Raw genomic sequence first — 15,193 nt, forward strand, 5'->3', positions numbered from 1 at the left:
GTATCCTAACCAACAGGCTAGCTTCCCATGAGTTTGTATCCAAACTAACAGGCTAGCCTCTCTTGAGTCTGTATCCTAACCAACAGGCTAGCTTCCCTTGAGTCTGTATCCTAACCAACAGGCTAGCTTCCCTTGAGTCTGTATCCTAACAAACAGGCTAGCTTCCCTTGAGTCTGTATCCTAACCAACAGGCCGGCTTCCCTTGAGTCTGTATCCTAACTAACAGGCTGGCTTCCCTTGAGTCTGTATCCAAACTAACAGGCTAGCTTCCCTTGAGTCTGTATCCTAACATGCTTTCTTCCCTTGAGTCCGTATCCTTACAGGCTAGCTTCCTTTGAGTCTGTATCCTAACCAACAGGCTAGCTTCCCTTGAGTCTGTATCCTAACCAACAGGCTAGCTTCCCTTGAGTCTGTATCCTAACATGCTTTCTTCCCTTGAGTCTGTATCCTTACAGGCTAGCTTCCTTTGAGTCTGTATCCTAACCAACAGGCTAGCTTCCCTTGAGTCTGTATCCTAACCAACAGGCTAGCTTCCCTTGAGTCTGTATCCTAACATGCTTTCTTCCCTTGAGTCTGTATCCTTACAGGCCAGCTTCCTTTGAGTCTGTATCCTAACCAACAGGCTAGCTTCTCTTGAGTCTGTATCCTAACCAACAGGCTAGCTTCCCATGAGTCTGTATCCTAACCAACAGGCTAGCTTCCCTTGAGTCTGTATCCTAACCAACAGGCTAGCTTCCCTTGAGTCTGTATCCTAACATGCTTTCTTCCCTTGAGTCTGTATCCTTACAGGCCAGCTTCCTTTGAGTCTGTATCCTAACCAACAGGCTAGCTTCCCTTGAGTCTGTATCCTAACAGGCTAGCTTCCCATGAGTCTGTATCCTAACCAACAGGATAGCTTCTCTTGAGTCTGTATCCTAACCAACAGGCTAGCTTCCCTTGAGTCTGTATCCTAACCAACAGGCTAGCTTCCCTTGAGTCTGTATCCTAACCAACAGGCTAGCTTCCCTGATGGGTAGTGCTTCCTCCTCGGGAGCTGGCATCAACAGTGAAAAAGAGAATGACAATTTCAAGGATCATATAAAATGTTTTTTTTATTTACTAAAAGTAAGACACCACAGCTGATACAAACTGTACAAACTTTTAATAAGAATAAATAACGACACATGGGAATTTGTCCCTTCTCAACTGTAACTACGGTATGCATACTGAAAACTGAAAACCATAATTTTCATCACTTGTATTATAAATGTTACAGTGTAAGTATTCGTGACATGTCTTTGTGAGCATGCCCTGCATTCTTCTGGCAAACGCTGATCAGACTTGGTAACCATGGTAACTTCACTGGCTGCCTCCTTACTGTCTACGTCACATGTCCAGCATCTGTGAATACAAAGATGCAGAACTCTTACAACTGAATCTTGCTTTGTAACAGTATAAAGGTGTTTAATTATGTACAAGGAAATAACTTCATCAATACAAATTACTGCACAACAATTACCATATTTTCTTGAGTATCGTGTGCACCCAAGTAGCTGAAATTAATTAAAACAATATTATAAGGAATTTTGAATAAACTTAATGAAATAAGTTACAAACATAAGACCAGATATACAATGAACACTTTTTATAACCAGACAGTGTAATTACAAAATTACATTGTGTACTCCAGTACGGATTTGTTGACATGGTATTTTTGGTGTTATGTGCTCACGGTAATGTCTTTGTGTTGAGGGAAAAAAATATAATCAAAACTCATTATGGCGTGTAGAATGTGCACCCCCTGCTACACAGCTGTGGGGGCGGTCGGGTAGCCTAGTGGTTAAAGTGTTCTCTTGTCACGCCGAAGACCCGGGTTCGAATCCCAACATGGGTACAATGTGTGAAACCCATTTCTGGTGTCCCCCGCCGTGATATTGCTGGAATATTGCTGGAATATTGCTGGAATATTGCAAAAAGCAATGTTAAACCATTCTCACTCACTTACTCACTCTACACAGCTGTGTCTTTTGGGGAAAAAGTGTGCACTACACTCAAGAAAATACGGTACAAAGGCAGTACACAATAGACTGGAAGTACAATATTCAATGGCTATATGTAATATGACGAGGATTAAGAAGCAGCTCTGAAACGTCATGACAAAGAATAAAAAGTGTCATGTAATCAAGTTGAAGCTGGAACCATGTTTTCATATTTTACCTGGAAATAGATGGATTAATTATATTACTTTTTAAGAATAACAATAAGTGCATTTATAATGCACCAGATTCCATTCACAAAGTGGATGCTCATAGCGCTACACTATTATTACCCCGGTCAATGGATCAGTGAGCACTTGATTTTCATTCTCATCTCCCTGGGGAGTATACAACCCATGCTGCCTGTGAGGCGCTAGACGGTTAACAGCCATATTTCCATCTCATCCTACCGGGTACCCACTCACTGCTGGGCACTTGCCTAAGGAGACACCAGTGTGGGGCAGGACCGAAGCCCTAGAAACTCTCAGGAGTCAAGCTGCTGAACGTGGTCACCCATCCAACTACTCTCTGAGACCAACGTTGCTTAACTTCACCTGATTTGTGACCTGTGCGCTGTGCACAGGACCACAGGTCCAGGTGCCACAATCATCGCCTCCCCTTTGAGGTTGGATGATGGAACTGTATCCCAGCCAGAGAGGAGATACAGTTCATGTCTCCTTGATGAATATGATGCTGTCTCACATTGTACCCATTTCAATACCCACAGGTTATTGTACATCTTAAGTCAGTACCAGCATTTATATACTTATATAGTTAGTAACGTCTTTAACAGTAGAAAAGCCATCATTTTAAGAAAGTTTAGTGTTCTCTGTTTAATTATTATGAAAACCAGTAAGTCCTCTGTTAAATACCGTATTTGACGTAAGAAGCGCCCAGGGCGCTCTCAAAATTGGAAATAGGGGACTCTTATTAGAATATTATTTGGGTGAAAAAAACAGAGTTGAAAGATAAATTTTGTGGTTTATGCTGACAGGCTGAAATGTTTATGGACGACAGATATATTTTTCCAGAATTTATTTGCCCATGATTAAGGGTGCATATAACACACGAGTGCGTTTTATATGCAAAAAGATAAGTCTTGTGTACATTGATCAATCGGAAGGGGTGCCAATTCAGATTGTTCACAAGTCAATATACATGTATTAGCAAACATCGCCGTGGGCGCTTATTACGTCGAATACGGTACTACCTACATACATGTATATGCATGTTGCGCCACGTTCAAGTAATCTATTCAGTCATGTACTTCCTACATGACCTGGAAATGCAATAAAGTTACGTTCTGCTCTCATATCTAACTAAAGCATACATCAGCATATCAATGACTTGAAGCCTGGCCAGAATATCTGATTTGGAAGAAGAACAGCTACACACATGACCTGACTTGTACATCAAGCTTACACAAGTCAGTATCACCTCGGCACACCTCAGCCTTGTGCATCCTTCCAGCTAGCCCACCACTCCCAAACACACCTGCTGTCGGCCCGAAGAGACGGAATACTGCCATGTCGGAGGAGAAGAAGCCTGTACGTGTCTATATGGACGGATGGTGAGATCATGCTTTTGACGTACCTCTTAATAAGTAAGTCATTGTGGGCAGGATAATTCTTAACAGAGTTAGTTAAGTATTAGAATTGTTTGCAAAATATACTCCACAAAAGTTGTAAACGTATTATGTATCTAACGAAACATACTGTCATAACCTTTTGTTATCCATATGAGACCGCCTCCATGGTCTAGTGGTAGAGCATCCGCCTGGAAAGCGGAAGGTCCGGGGTTCGATCCCCGGCCGCGTCATACCAAGATAGTACTTGTTGTTACCCTGTCTGGCAGTCGGCATTAAGGGGTTAAAGCAAGGACTGGTCGGCTCGGAGTCAGTATACTGTGTGTGAGTGGGGTATTCATGTTAAACTGCGGCATGGTATCTCAGTGTGCTAGCACTATAAATCGGACTAACACACACACACACACACACACACACGTCGCTATATAAGTGCAATAATCTTGGACGCGACGTTAAACCCAATTTCACCTCACCTGACCTTATCCATATGACTAGGGTAATATGTAGACACAGAGTTAGCTGAGTATTCAGTAGAAATGCAGGATTACTCATTAAGAGACCACATTATGCAGGACGTCAGAGAGATAAAGAGAGATGAAGGGCAAAGCCTGTTTCTAGGCAATTCGTCGTTCGACCCTTGATGAAGTAAGAACATGGCATAGTTAACAATTCCATATAAGGAAGAGTTATGACGTGGAAAGAACAATGGTGCTTTTCTGATCGATCAGGTGCACCAAGACCCACTGGCGAATGGGTAGTTTGTCGAGCAAAACAGACTTTCTGTCAATACGAATCTTGAGTATAAAGGCAACCACAACTGACATGATCCATTTTGATAAAAACATAGGAATTTGGAGTCTTTTAGTTACAAACAATAACATAAAATCAAGTACACCATTGAACGTACACATAATTAAGTAGATTTTCATTTTCTACGGAAATAGCTACACCGTTTTTTTGTGGTAACAAAAACTATGATTGAATGTGAAAAATGATAAAATGATAAAGCAAATATCGGACTGCATGCCGCTCAACGTGAAGTGCCAAAAATCTACAATGGCCGTTTCTGGTAGTTATGTGCCAGGAAATTTGGACGATACTTTCTTAACTTGTGATGTTTTCTTTTTGAGGTTTTAAATAAACTACTGAAAGTTTTGATATTTTGTAAGCTGAGTATTTATGCATTTCACACGTAACTTAAATGATACGAAAAGCCTACCAGTTAAACAGTTATTGTTTCATTTGTAGATGTCAAATGAGTACAACAGTAGCATTGAGAGCATTAAGAACCCAGCTACCTGATAGACCAATAGACGTCACATTATAACCCATACCTGTCAGCTGGCTAACCTCAGCAGATATTGTTTTATAGGACGAATGTTTTTCTGAATTAACTTACTGGTACTAGTTACTATTGAGACAATCTGATCTGCATATAGTATCAGCTACAAGTGAGACAATCTGATTTATCATCACTTACAAATGAGACAATCTGATTTATCATCACTTACTGGTGAGACAATCTGATTTATCATCACTTACAAGTGAGACAATCTGATTTATCATCACTTACAAGTGAGATAATCTGATTTATCATCATTGACTAGAGAGACAATTTGATTTATCATAAATTACCAGGAAAACAATCTGATTTATCATCACTTACTGGTGAGACAATCTGATTTATCATCACTTACAAGTGAGACAATCTGATTTATCATCACTTACAAGTGAGATAATCTGATTTATCATCATTGACTAGAGAGACAATTTGATTTATCATAAATTACCAGGAAAACAATCTGATTTATCATCACTTACTGGTGAGACAATCTGATTTACCATCGCTTACAAGTGAGACAATCTGATTTATCATCACTTACAAGTGAGACAATCTGATTTATCATCACTTACCAGCTGAGACAATTTGATTTATTATCACTTACAAGTGACAATCTGATTTATCATCACTGACTAGTGAGACAATTTCATTTATCATCACTAACTAGTGAAACAATCTGATTTATCATCACTTACTAGTGAGACAGTCTGATTTATCATCACTTATTAGGACCCGTGAAGATTCCGGGGTGGAATAGGTCTTCAGAAACCCATACTTGCCGTAAAAGGCGACTATGCTTGTCGTAAAAGGCGACTAAGGGGGTCGGGTGGTCAGGCTCGCTGACTTGGTTGATACATGTCATCGATCCCAATTGCGTGGATTGATGCTCATGATATCAATCACTGGATTGTCTGGTCCAGACTCGATTATTTACAGACTGTCGTCATATAGCTGGAATATTGCTGAGTGCGGCGTTAAACAACAAACCAACCAACCAACCATCACTTATTGGTGAGACAATCTGATTTATCATCACTTACTAGTGAGACAATCTAAATTTATCATCACTTATTAGTGAGACAATTTGATTTATCATCACTTACTAGTGAGACAGTCTGTTTTATCATCACTTACTAGTGACACAGTCTAATTTATCATCACTTACTAGTGACACAGTCTAATTTATCATCACTTACCAGCTGAGGCAGGATCTTCTCAAAGTAATCAATTGTCACTTCGTCTGAGGCATCTTTCTGAATAAAATGAAGGCTCATAAAGTTAAGTCATAATCATAAGTGAGAGAGTATGGTTTTATGCCGCTTTTAGCAATATTCCTGCAATATCACGGCGGGGAACACCAGAAATGGTCTTCACACATTGTACCCTTGTCGGGAATCGAACCCTGGTCTTCGGCGTGATGAGCGAATGCTTTAACCACTAGGCTACTCGACCGCCCCTCATAATCACATGTACTGTTTTGTACATGGAAATACTATGACAATGAATTTGCAAAATCCAAAATGGCATAATTTTATGAAGACATTTCAAACATATACACATGACTATGTATTCAACACATGATTATCCAACACATGATTATCCCCCAACTCAGTGTGTTTATCCAGTGACTGTTTCCATGGAACGGTGACCAGTATCGGACAATTATGTTTCTGAACCTTTCTTGTACCAAACTTTAAAACTTTAGAATGTAATAGAACAAATTGAATATTAAATACAGTAAACTACGTTTATAACGAACACGCTTATAACGAACTGGCGGATATAATGAACTGTTTTTTTGGCCCAAGCCATTTGCTGTATATATGGTGTATATGTGTTTATAACGAACCAGATGGAAAATATTGGACTGGATAGTGATCATTACTCTGTGATACGCAGTGGAAGTCTTAAAAATAACTCAACAAACTTAAAGTTAATGTCTGTTTAATAACTGAAATTCAAATTTACACCATATTTGAACTAACCCATGATTTCAGAAACAATTGCTAAAATCACTACTTACCACGATTTGTCTTTATTTGACAATGTTTTAGTCCTTATTTGACAATGTTTTAGTCCTTATTTGACTATGTTTTAGTCCTTATTTGACTATGTTTTAGTCCTTATTTGACTATGTTTTAGTCCTTATTTGACTATGAAAAACCCTTATTTGGTTTTATTAAAGTCCTTATTTGACTTTACAAATAATACAATTGTGACCTGATTTGACACTATCAGAGCAGAGACCATAAAATAGATTTAAATCTATTTTATGGTCTCTGGTCAGAGGCAGCCATCGGCAACGTGGCTGCTTTCTACCAAGCATGACTATAAAGTGACAAGGCCAGGGACAGAGTTCACCTCCCAACACATTTGTGCATGCCACCTGTGCACAACGTGCTGCTGTCCAGAACACCACACCTTAACAAGTGGTGCGTTCGCCAATGTTTTTCAATGATTTGTCATCCTTCTGTTCAGCCTGAGTATTTATTCTTCTGTATTCTACCATGAATTTGGAATTTACTCGATTCTGATTGGTCAATCAGAGGCTATTAAATCACAATAAACCCCCTCTGATTGAAACAGCTGGTTTGACGGCTGCATCACTGCGGAAGCTAATATTCACAGATTAGTACTATTTTCAGTCATTGTCGGTAGGCATATTTAAATAATTATATCTACAATTACAGGTTACGAAATGCACAGATGCGGTTACTACAATATTCAAAGGATGCGTGGCAATACATTTCGTGCAGAAAAACACGACAGAAATCAACAAAGGGAATGTATTTACGTTTTGGAGACAACAGAGCGCTTGGAATTTTGGCGCTTTTCTATATACGACTGTGACGTCATATTTTTTGCGTCACAATGAGCGATATGACGTCATAATGGTGACGCGCGATGTAGAGCGAAAGCCTTGCAAAGCTTGCTTTGTTTTCTTCAGGGATGCCCACCTCATGTTAGCTTACCAAGTTGCCGTGCTTATATGCTTTCAATGCCTGTCATATGTTCGAGTGAAGTATAACGGTGTAAACAAACTGCTTGAGTATATACAGCACCATATTTTGTTTGGTGATTCCGTAATTCAGATCGATAACCCACTCAAAACACTGAACTCAACCCATGCCGCTTCACTCAGTATATTTGCTAACACCAAAGAGTTCGCGTTTTATTTAGTCATGGTAGAATGGAGATAAACATACTGTGTTTTCAATGTAGAGCTAGGTTACCTGTAGATTTAACCGCGCTAAATATAACATTTGAAACCTCACGCTGCGTGTTTGGTTCCAAATTCAATTTAGCGGGGTTAAATCTACAGGTAACCTAGCTCTACATTAAAAACACAGTATGTTTATCTCCTAATTAAAGGGAGCCAGTGTTCAGAACTCATGCAGTCCTGGTGACCAAGAGACATTTATCAAGGGTCATTATATCTGAACTGTATTGCATGGCAATGACCCCATAACATAATATCTAACACTGGCTATCCACAGCTACAACTTTAAGAAATTGTTAAAACTTGAAAGGCTTTCTCTTATACATCGCTAGAACTACTACTATCGCAAGACCACAGAGGCAGTCTGCTTATTTTGTGAAGAAACGCTCCATTATTAGCAGCATCCCACTGACAGGGTACAAGGATGTCACAACCAACCAAGTCACCAAATCTGACCACTAATCCATTTAGTTGCCTCTCAAGGAAGCATAGATGGCAGTTAGAGATCTATTTTAACCTGGAACCCAAAAGGGTTGTATGATGTTTGATATCTGATAGGTTTCATCAAGAAATATTAAACTGGTTACTGCCTCAGAAATGAAAATATTTGAACATTTAAAAAAAACCAACCTCCTGGTTATTAAAGTCAGCTGTTCAGTACTTCACAGGTTTGGAATTTATGAAAAATGTTACTTGACCAAGGGTAAGTATGACCAACATTCTTACTTGCCCTATTTTAAAATGTACTTGCCCAAAATCAAGCTAAATTAAATTTAAATTCAGTAAAATGTTACAACTACAGAACTGGGAATCAGATACCCAAATGCCATACTTTCACTCATTAAAAGTCATATTTGTTGAAGTTTGACTTATGTGTCAACAAAGTTTTCCCAATTGAGAGCTTGGGAGCCTCGATGGTGACTGGTGTGTTCAAATAAAGTATTTCATCAAAGCTAGGACTAACGAAACTTCAAAAGTCGGCACGAGACCTATCTCATGTTACAAATTCCAAGAATAGTAGTCAACTGTCTGTCATTCCATTTCCAAAAAGCATGTGCCATATATGGAAGTGTTACTACGATTTATGAATGAAACAAGCCTGGTTATCGTTGTTGACCTGCCTGACAGCCAAGTGTATTAATCCCATTGGTTGACTTGTGTAACTGTATGCAAATAAGATCTCCAGTCTGGGACACTAGCAAAATATTAGCCAATGAAATATCGTAACATGATCACATGAAACTTGACCCAGTTCATTTTGTGTGCTCTACTTGTCCACTGGCATGCAAAAATACTACATTACTCGCCCGACGTCTTAACCTGACTTGGCATTGTCGTCAGGCTATGGTATTTTTGAACCCCTGCACTTGTTGGATGGTCATACAGTTTCACAAAGAAAAATTGTACACTAAAAGAATTACGCTTCAGAAAAGAACCCAACCTTCACTTAAACCTAAGTCCATCTTGTTTCCTTGAACATGCAAAAACAGTTAATAAAATCCTGAATAGCACAAAAGGCATCAGTTCAGAGCATGTCTGAAGTGTACGTAAAGTTTCATAAAGAAATATGGAACAATTTATGAGTTAGGTTCAAATGAGTGAGTGAGTTGGGTTTAACGCTGCTTTTAACATTATTCCAGTTATATCACGGCGTGTCAGCTTAATGTGGGAGGAAAGCCCGAAGTGATGCAAGGTCTCAGACATTTACTACTTTGGTGAAACCCATGAGCACGGGTATGGCGCTGACAAACCTAGAATTATAATCGGGGCGAACCAGCATTTGAACCCGCAATCATAGGTTTCTTGCGTGCCCAAGGGACGCAACTCTGCACAGCGAATCGCGGCACCTTAGACGATTGGGCCACCTGTGCCCCCTAGGTTCAAATGGGTGTAGGGTTCTTAATTAGGGTAGGTAATTCTACAGCTTCGTGAAAAGCAAAAGGATCCAGTTCAGTGCATGCCTGATGTGTATACATTTCTGGAAATGAAATGTGACGGATGGACAGAGCCTGTTTTTTTATTTCCCGCAAAACACTGTTTCAGCAGGGGATAATAAGCATGACAAGCCATGCTATTGATACTAATGACAAGCGATCAATTGTAAATAAAATTTATGCATCAACAAGAAAAAAAGAAAGATTGGCATGTTTGAATAACTAGCCACGATTATGATAGTAGTGATTGTGTATTCTCCGTGGCTCAAGTGTCCATGGGAAACCCCTACTGACCTTGGCCTGACTTGCCGCCCTTGAGGCTGCTTCTGAAGAGAGAGTGAGAGTGTAAACTATTATAAGGGTAATGCTGTTTTTCAGGGCATTATCATTTGCAGAAGCCTGAAGTCTTCCATTAACTGCCCGACGAAGGAGGGCAGTTGAAAAGACGGGGCGCTTCTGCAAATGATGATGCCCTGAAAAATAGCGTTACTGTTATTACAGCAAAAATGGATGGAATTTGTTATCAAATAAAAAGGAACAACAATATCGGTTTTGAAACATTTATTGCAATCAACACAAATGCCACTGACCCACTTTAACAAATAAGGAAACGGCATAGAACAAACCAGATGACGTCACTAAGGAATGTGACGTCACCTATCCCTATACTATGACGTCACCTAACAATGGGTGTGATAATGGCACGCTGTCAAGCAATATGAGGGCATTATCAAGTTACAGTGGCCCGCTCCTTTCTGATAACATGCGGGCGGTTTAATGATAATTCTATCTATTTTAGCTATAATGGTATTTTAGTAAACATAAGGTTTTTGTTTTGTTTGCAATATTCAAGCTATATGAAGGCAGTCCATAAATAAACGAGTCTGAACCAGACAAGCCAGTGATTGACATCATGAGCATTGATTCACACAATTGGGATACCATGACATGTATCAGGCAAGTCAGCGAGCCTAACTACCGATCCCGTTAGACGCCTCTTACGACAAGCATACTTGCCTTTTACAGCAAGCATGGGTTGCTGAAGACCTATTCACACCAGATCTTCACGGGTCTCACTTAGTATTGAGTTAATCTTATTTATCATCACTTACAAGTGAGATAATCTTATTTATCATCACTTACTAGTGAGACAATCTGATTTATCATCATTTCCGGCACTGATTGATAGGCTTTCGATATCTTAAAACTAAATGGTTAATGAATCAATAATATATTCAAACAAACAGATATAAATGTATGTTATTGAAGGACCATTTTTGCTGAAAAAATCATATTGTGGCTGGTACTGCCAGATTGATTTATCATAAAGCTAAAAAATGAAAAACTAGCCCTCAAATGTTAAAAGTTATTGAAGACTACCATCCCTGGATTTTTTTTATTGTCAACAAAACTTACTAGTCTCAGGCTATCTAACCTAGTATTACTGACCGACAGGATAAAGTCAGTCATTAAATTTAATATGATTTACCTGCCACAAAAACTCGCAGAACTTCCCCAACCAGCACAAGGGCATCCGAGTTCACTGAAGGAAAACAATTGGAACAAATTGACCGAGTATGTTGAGGAAGCGCGACAATAACTGTCCATATGAAAACTGATACATGGAGAAAGCAAGAGAAGAAAAAAACTTAGTGAATTCTCACTGCATTCCATTTCCTGAAACTAGTCGTACGAAATCATCTTTTTGCTACAAGTTTTTTATCTCCTGTATATCGTAGCACTAACTGAGACTGCTTTTTGCATGTCGGGCTGGAACTTGAATTATAATACCGTATTCGACGTGATAAGCGCCCAGGGCGCTCTCAAAATAAGAAATATGGGGCTCTTCTTAGAATATTATTTTGGTGAAAAACAACAGAGTTGAAAGATCGTAAATTTTGTGGTTTATGCTGACAGCCTGAAATGTTTATATGCGACAGATATAATTTTCCAGAATTTAACTTCCCATAATTAAGGATGCATCTAACACACGTATTATACAAGAATAAATACGTCTTGTGTACATTGATCAATCGGAAGGGGTGCTAATTGAGATTGTTCACTAGCCAATATATTAGCAAATATCGCTGTGGGTGCTTATCAGAGCGGGGCGCTTATTACGTCGAATACAGTATTAAATTTAATGCCCAGTCTTATTACTGTTCATGTAGTGCAGATATTGAAATGTGCCCATGTCATTCATGCTTTCTTAAATGCTTTCCTTCACAATCAACAATGGAGTACATATCTAAACCTACCTTTTGTCCTCTCATCTTTGAAATTCTTTTGGAGGATAGTCTGCACTGTTTTCTAAACATAAAATGATAATGTCAATATAAACATGACAACAGCAGGCCTGATATCTTGTGCAAATTTCCAGACTTGCTATGATAATGATGATGATAATAACAACAACAACAACAGAGACCATCGGTATATGGTCTCTGATAATAATAATAATAATAATAATAATAATAATAACAATAACAAAAAAACATTTGTTTGGCTACTCTTTTCTGAGGATCCTTAAGGTTAACTGCAATAGTAGTGGGTATTTGAATCAAAGGAGTCTCTGGAACACCAATAATCTTTAATTTTATTCTTAACATTATTGGAATGACAAGGCCACCGAGACGTATGGGAAAGACTTCCGCCCATTTCCCCCCCTTCAAAAGTTGCATGGGCGGATACAGAGAAGGGGGGGGGGCACCCACCCTTTTATTTCGAAAAAAAGCTTTATTTCTGTATAAATTACCACCAAAGACAATAAATAGATGTTAATTGTGCACCCCCTTTTCAAAAAAGCTACATCCGCCCATGAGTTGTATGTGTATGTATTGCCGCTGAATCCTTTTAGTTATATATGTCTTTGCGGGGGGATACAGGGGGAAGTCTTACCCAGATTTAGATCCCTCGATTCTATAGAAGAGTTTGAGGTAATCAGGGGCATGAAAAGAATGAAATGTAAAATTGGCTTCAATCACGGAACTATCACTAGCACAGTGATATATTGGGGTCTTATAAATAGGGTATAGCACACTGATGACTAGCTGTCTACTTAGCCCTGCGAGTAACAAGCTGGTAACATTGCCATTCATCATGTTCATCAAATATAGATCGAATTGTTGACGCGCACCTGCTTGAAAGCCGCGCCATTACCCGCCATTTTTCTGTAAACAGAAAATCAATGTAACAGTAAATCTTGAATTTTGTTTCGCATTCAAATATGCAACGCTCGCGTCAATATATAACTTTGATGGAACATATTTATTAAAGCCTAATAGACAGGAATGAATTTATTTCTGCAATAATACATATTTGTACGTGATTCGAAAGAGCCAGTCAAGATATGTTTCACACTCTGTAACAGCGCATGCTACATCTAACATTTCTTAAGTGGAACACTGTTGCTGTTTGGAGTTTATGATTTATGACAAACTCCATACAACGGGCGATGTCGTGCGAATAGCCGAACAGTGCCGTCAGGTGGCGCTCGTCCATCTCACCAAAGCACCGCCACCAGTACGGATTTACTCTCAATAACGATCATGTCTTCATGCGCCACAACCAATGTGGATGTGTGTTTAATATAGATACATTGATGTTATAGATAATTCATATATTACATACAATGTATTATGTTTATTTTCAGATCATTTATATGTTACATATAATGTATTATGTATGTTTTGTGTTTTTATACTAAATTATACATAATATATTGCGCGCAATGGGTTGTTTTCCGGTTGTGGTAAGGACCGCTTTACTAACAGATCCCACAAGATCCAGAGTTCACTTTTTGTAAAGAGAAAGTTGTGCGAGATTTTCTGAAACATCCCACCAGCTGAGAAATTGAGATGAAATGTAAAGTCAAAGAAAGTTGCATGTCCTCAACGACAAAGTTCAATCAAAGAAAGTAGCAACTCGCAACAAAAAGGGGCATAACTCCGCAAAACATATTTGTTCTACATTGTAACACTGATGCAGTGAGGGGCGGTCGGCTAGCCTAGTGGTTAAAGCGTTCGCGCGCCACGCCGAAGACCACAAGGCGATCACAACACAACATACTTTAAGTTAAGAAAATGCAAATAGATAGTCATTGAACATTTTTTAGTCATATATTTTATTCGTACTTGGTCAAATATGTTTCCTGTCTTGCACTTTATGCCAATTTTGTTCTTATTTTTGGTTTTATAGATACTTTAAAAGGAATACTCCCTCAGACACTCTTGTACAAAGAGCTCCTTCTCGTCAAACCTAGTGTAGTTGTTGTTGTTTCATTAGGTGTTTAAGAGGTCGCCTTCTGCCTAGGCAATTTCGGCTGACCTGTCCCTCTTTGTGACTCCTGTGTGTGAGAAGGGTTCACATATCTATTGTGACATAATTTCTGTTTTTGCATTGATATGATTTCTATTTTCTTATATTGATAGGATTTCATTTTTATCCTTGGCTGCTCTGTTCATATACGTTCGAGCAGCTGTCCATCTCTCAGAAATAGAGTTAGTTTGGCCTTCGCTATTGCATCTCTTGGCTTTAGGAGATCTATGACAGATAGCGGATCTAACTGCAATTCTTGTTTTAACCTAGCCCGGGCTGGGGCATGGTCTTGACATTCTAGTAACAGGTGGTCAATGGTTTCAGCCTGATTGCAAGATGAACAAACCTTGTCATAGTGCTTTTTGTGACCAAGTCTGAGGCGTGAGATAGCAGTTTCAATTTTCCTTTCATTTGAGTATGAGTTTGGCTTTTGCTGGACCTTGGGTTGAATTTTGTATAGCCATCTGCCGATCTTACTTGCGTCCCATTGGGTTTGCCATCTTTTTGCTATGGAGGCTTTGATTTTGCTTTTTTATCTCTAGTTTACTAAAGGGAATAGGCTGTATATCCGCTTTGTCTAGAGCTAGCTTCGCCAGTGAGTCTGCTTTTTCATTTCCATGAATATCTATGTGAGAGGGGATCCAACACAGCTCCACCTGTTGCCCTAACCTAGTGTAACACCAGGGAGTCTATATAAAGCCTTTGTAAAATCTCCCTGGTAATACCAATTACGTCATCACATCGCGGACTGTGTCTCTGAAAGTTTATTTTCCGGACCAC

General features: G+C 39.1%; 1 protein-coding gene across 2 annotated transcripts; it reads right to left on the reverse strand.

Annotated features, from left to right (window-relative positions):
• Positions 1 to 1,071: 1,071 nt before the first annotated feature.
• LOC124137260 (centromere protein X-like) lies at positions 1,072 to 13,500 on the reverse strand. Of its 2 annotated transcripts, XM_046503490.2 has the most exons (7): positions 13,421 to 13,500; positions 13,233 to 13,266; positions 12,355 to 12,406; positions 11,586 to 11,639; positions 10,391 to 10,422; positions 6,139 to 6,195; positions 1,072 to 1,380 (listed from the first exon to the last, which is right to left on the reverse strand). In XM_046503490.2, the coding sequence occupies exons 1-7, from the start codon at positions 13,483 to 13,485 to the stop codon at positions 1,366 to 1,368; spliced, it is 309 nt and encodes a 102-aa protein (XP_046359446.2). In that variant the 5' UTR covers positions 13,486 to 13,500; the 3' UTR covers positions 1,072 to 1,365. The 2 variants fall into 2 exon arrangements, with proteins under 2 accessions (XP_046359446.2, XP_046359447.2); XM_046503491.2 differs by lacking the exon at positions 11,586 to 11,639.
• Positions 13,501 to 15,193: the final 1,693 nt, after the last annotated feature.

The sequence above is a fragment of the Haliotis rufescens genome, unplaced genomic scaffold (assembly GCF_023055435.1).
Source record: "Haliotis rufescens isolate VD_foot unplaced genomic scaffold, xgHalRufe1.0.p SCAF_11, whole genome shotgun sequence".
Taxonomy (NCBI): domain Eukaryota; kingdom Metazoa; phylum Mollusca; class Gastropoda; order Lepetellida; family Haliotidae; genus Haliotis; species Haliotis rufescens.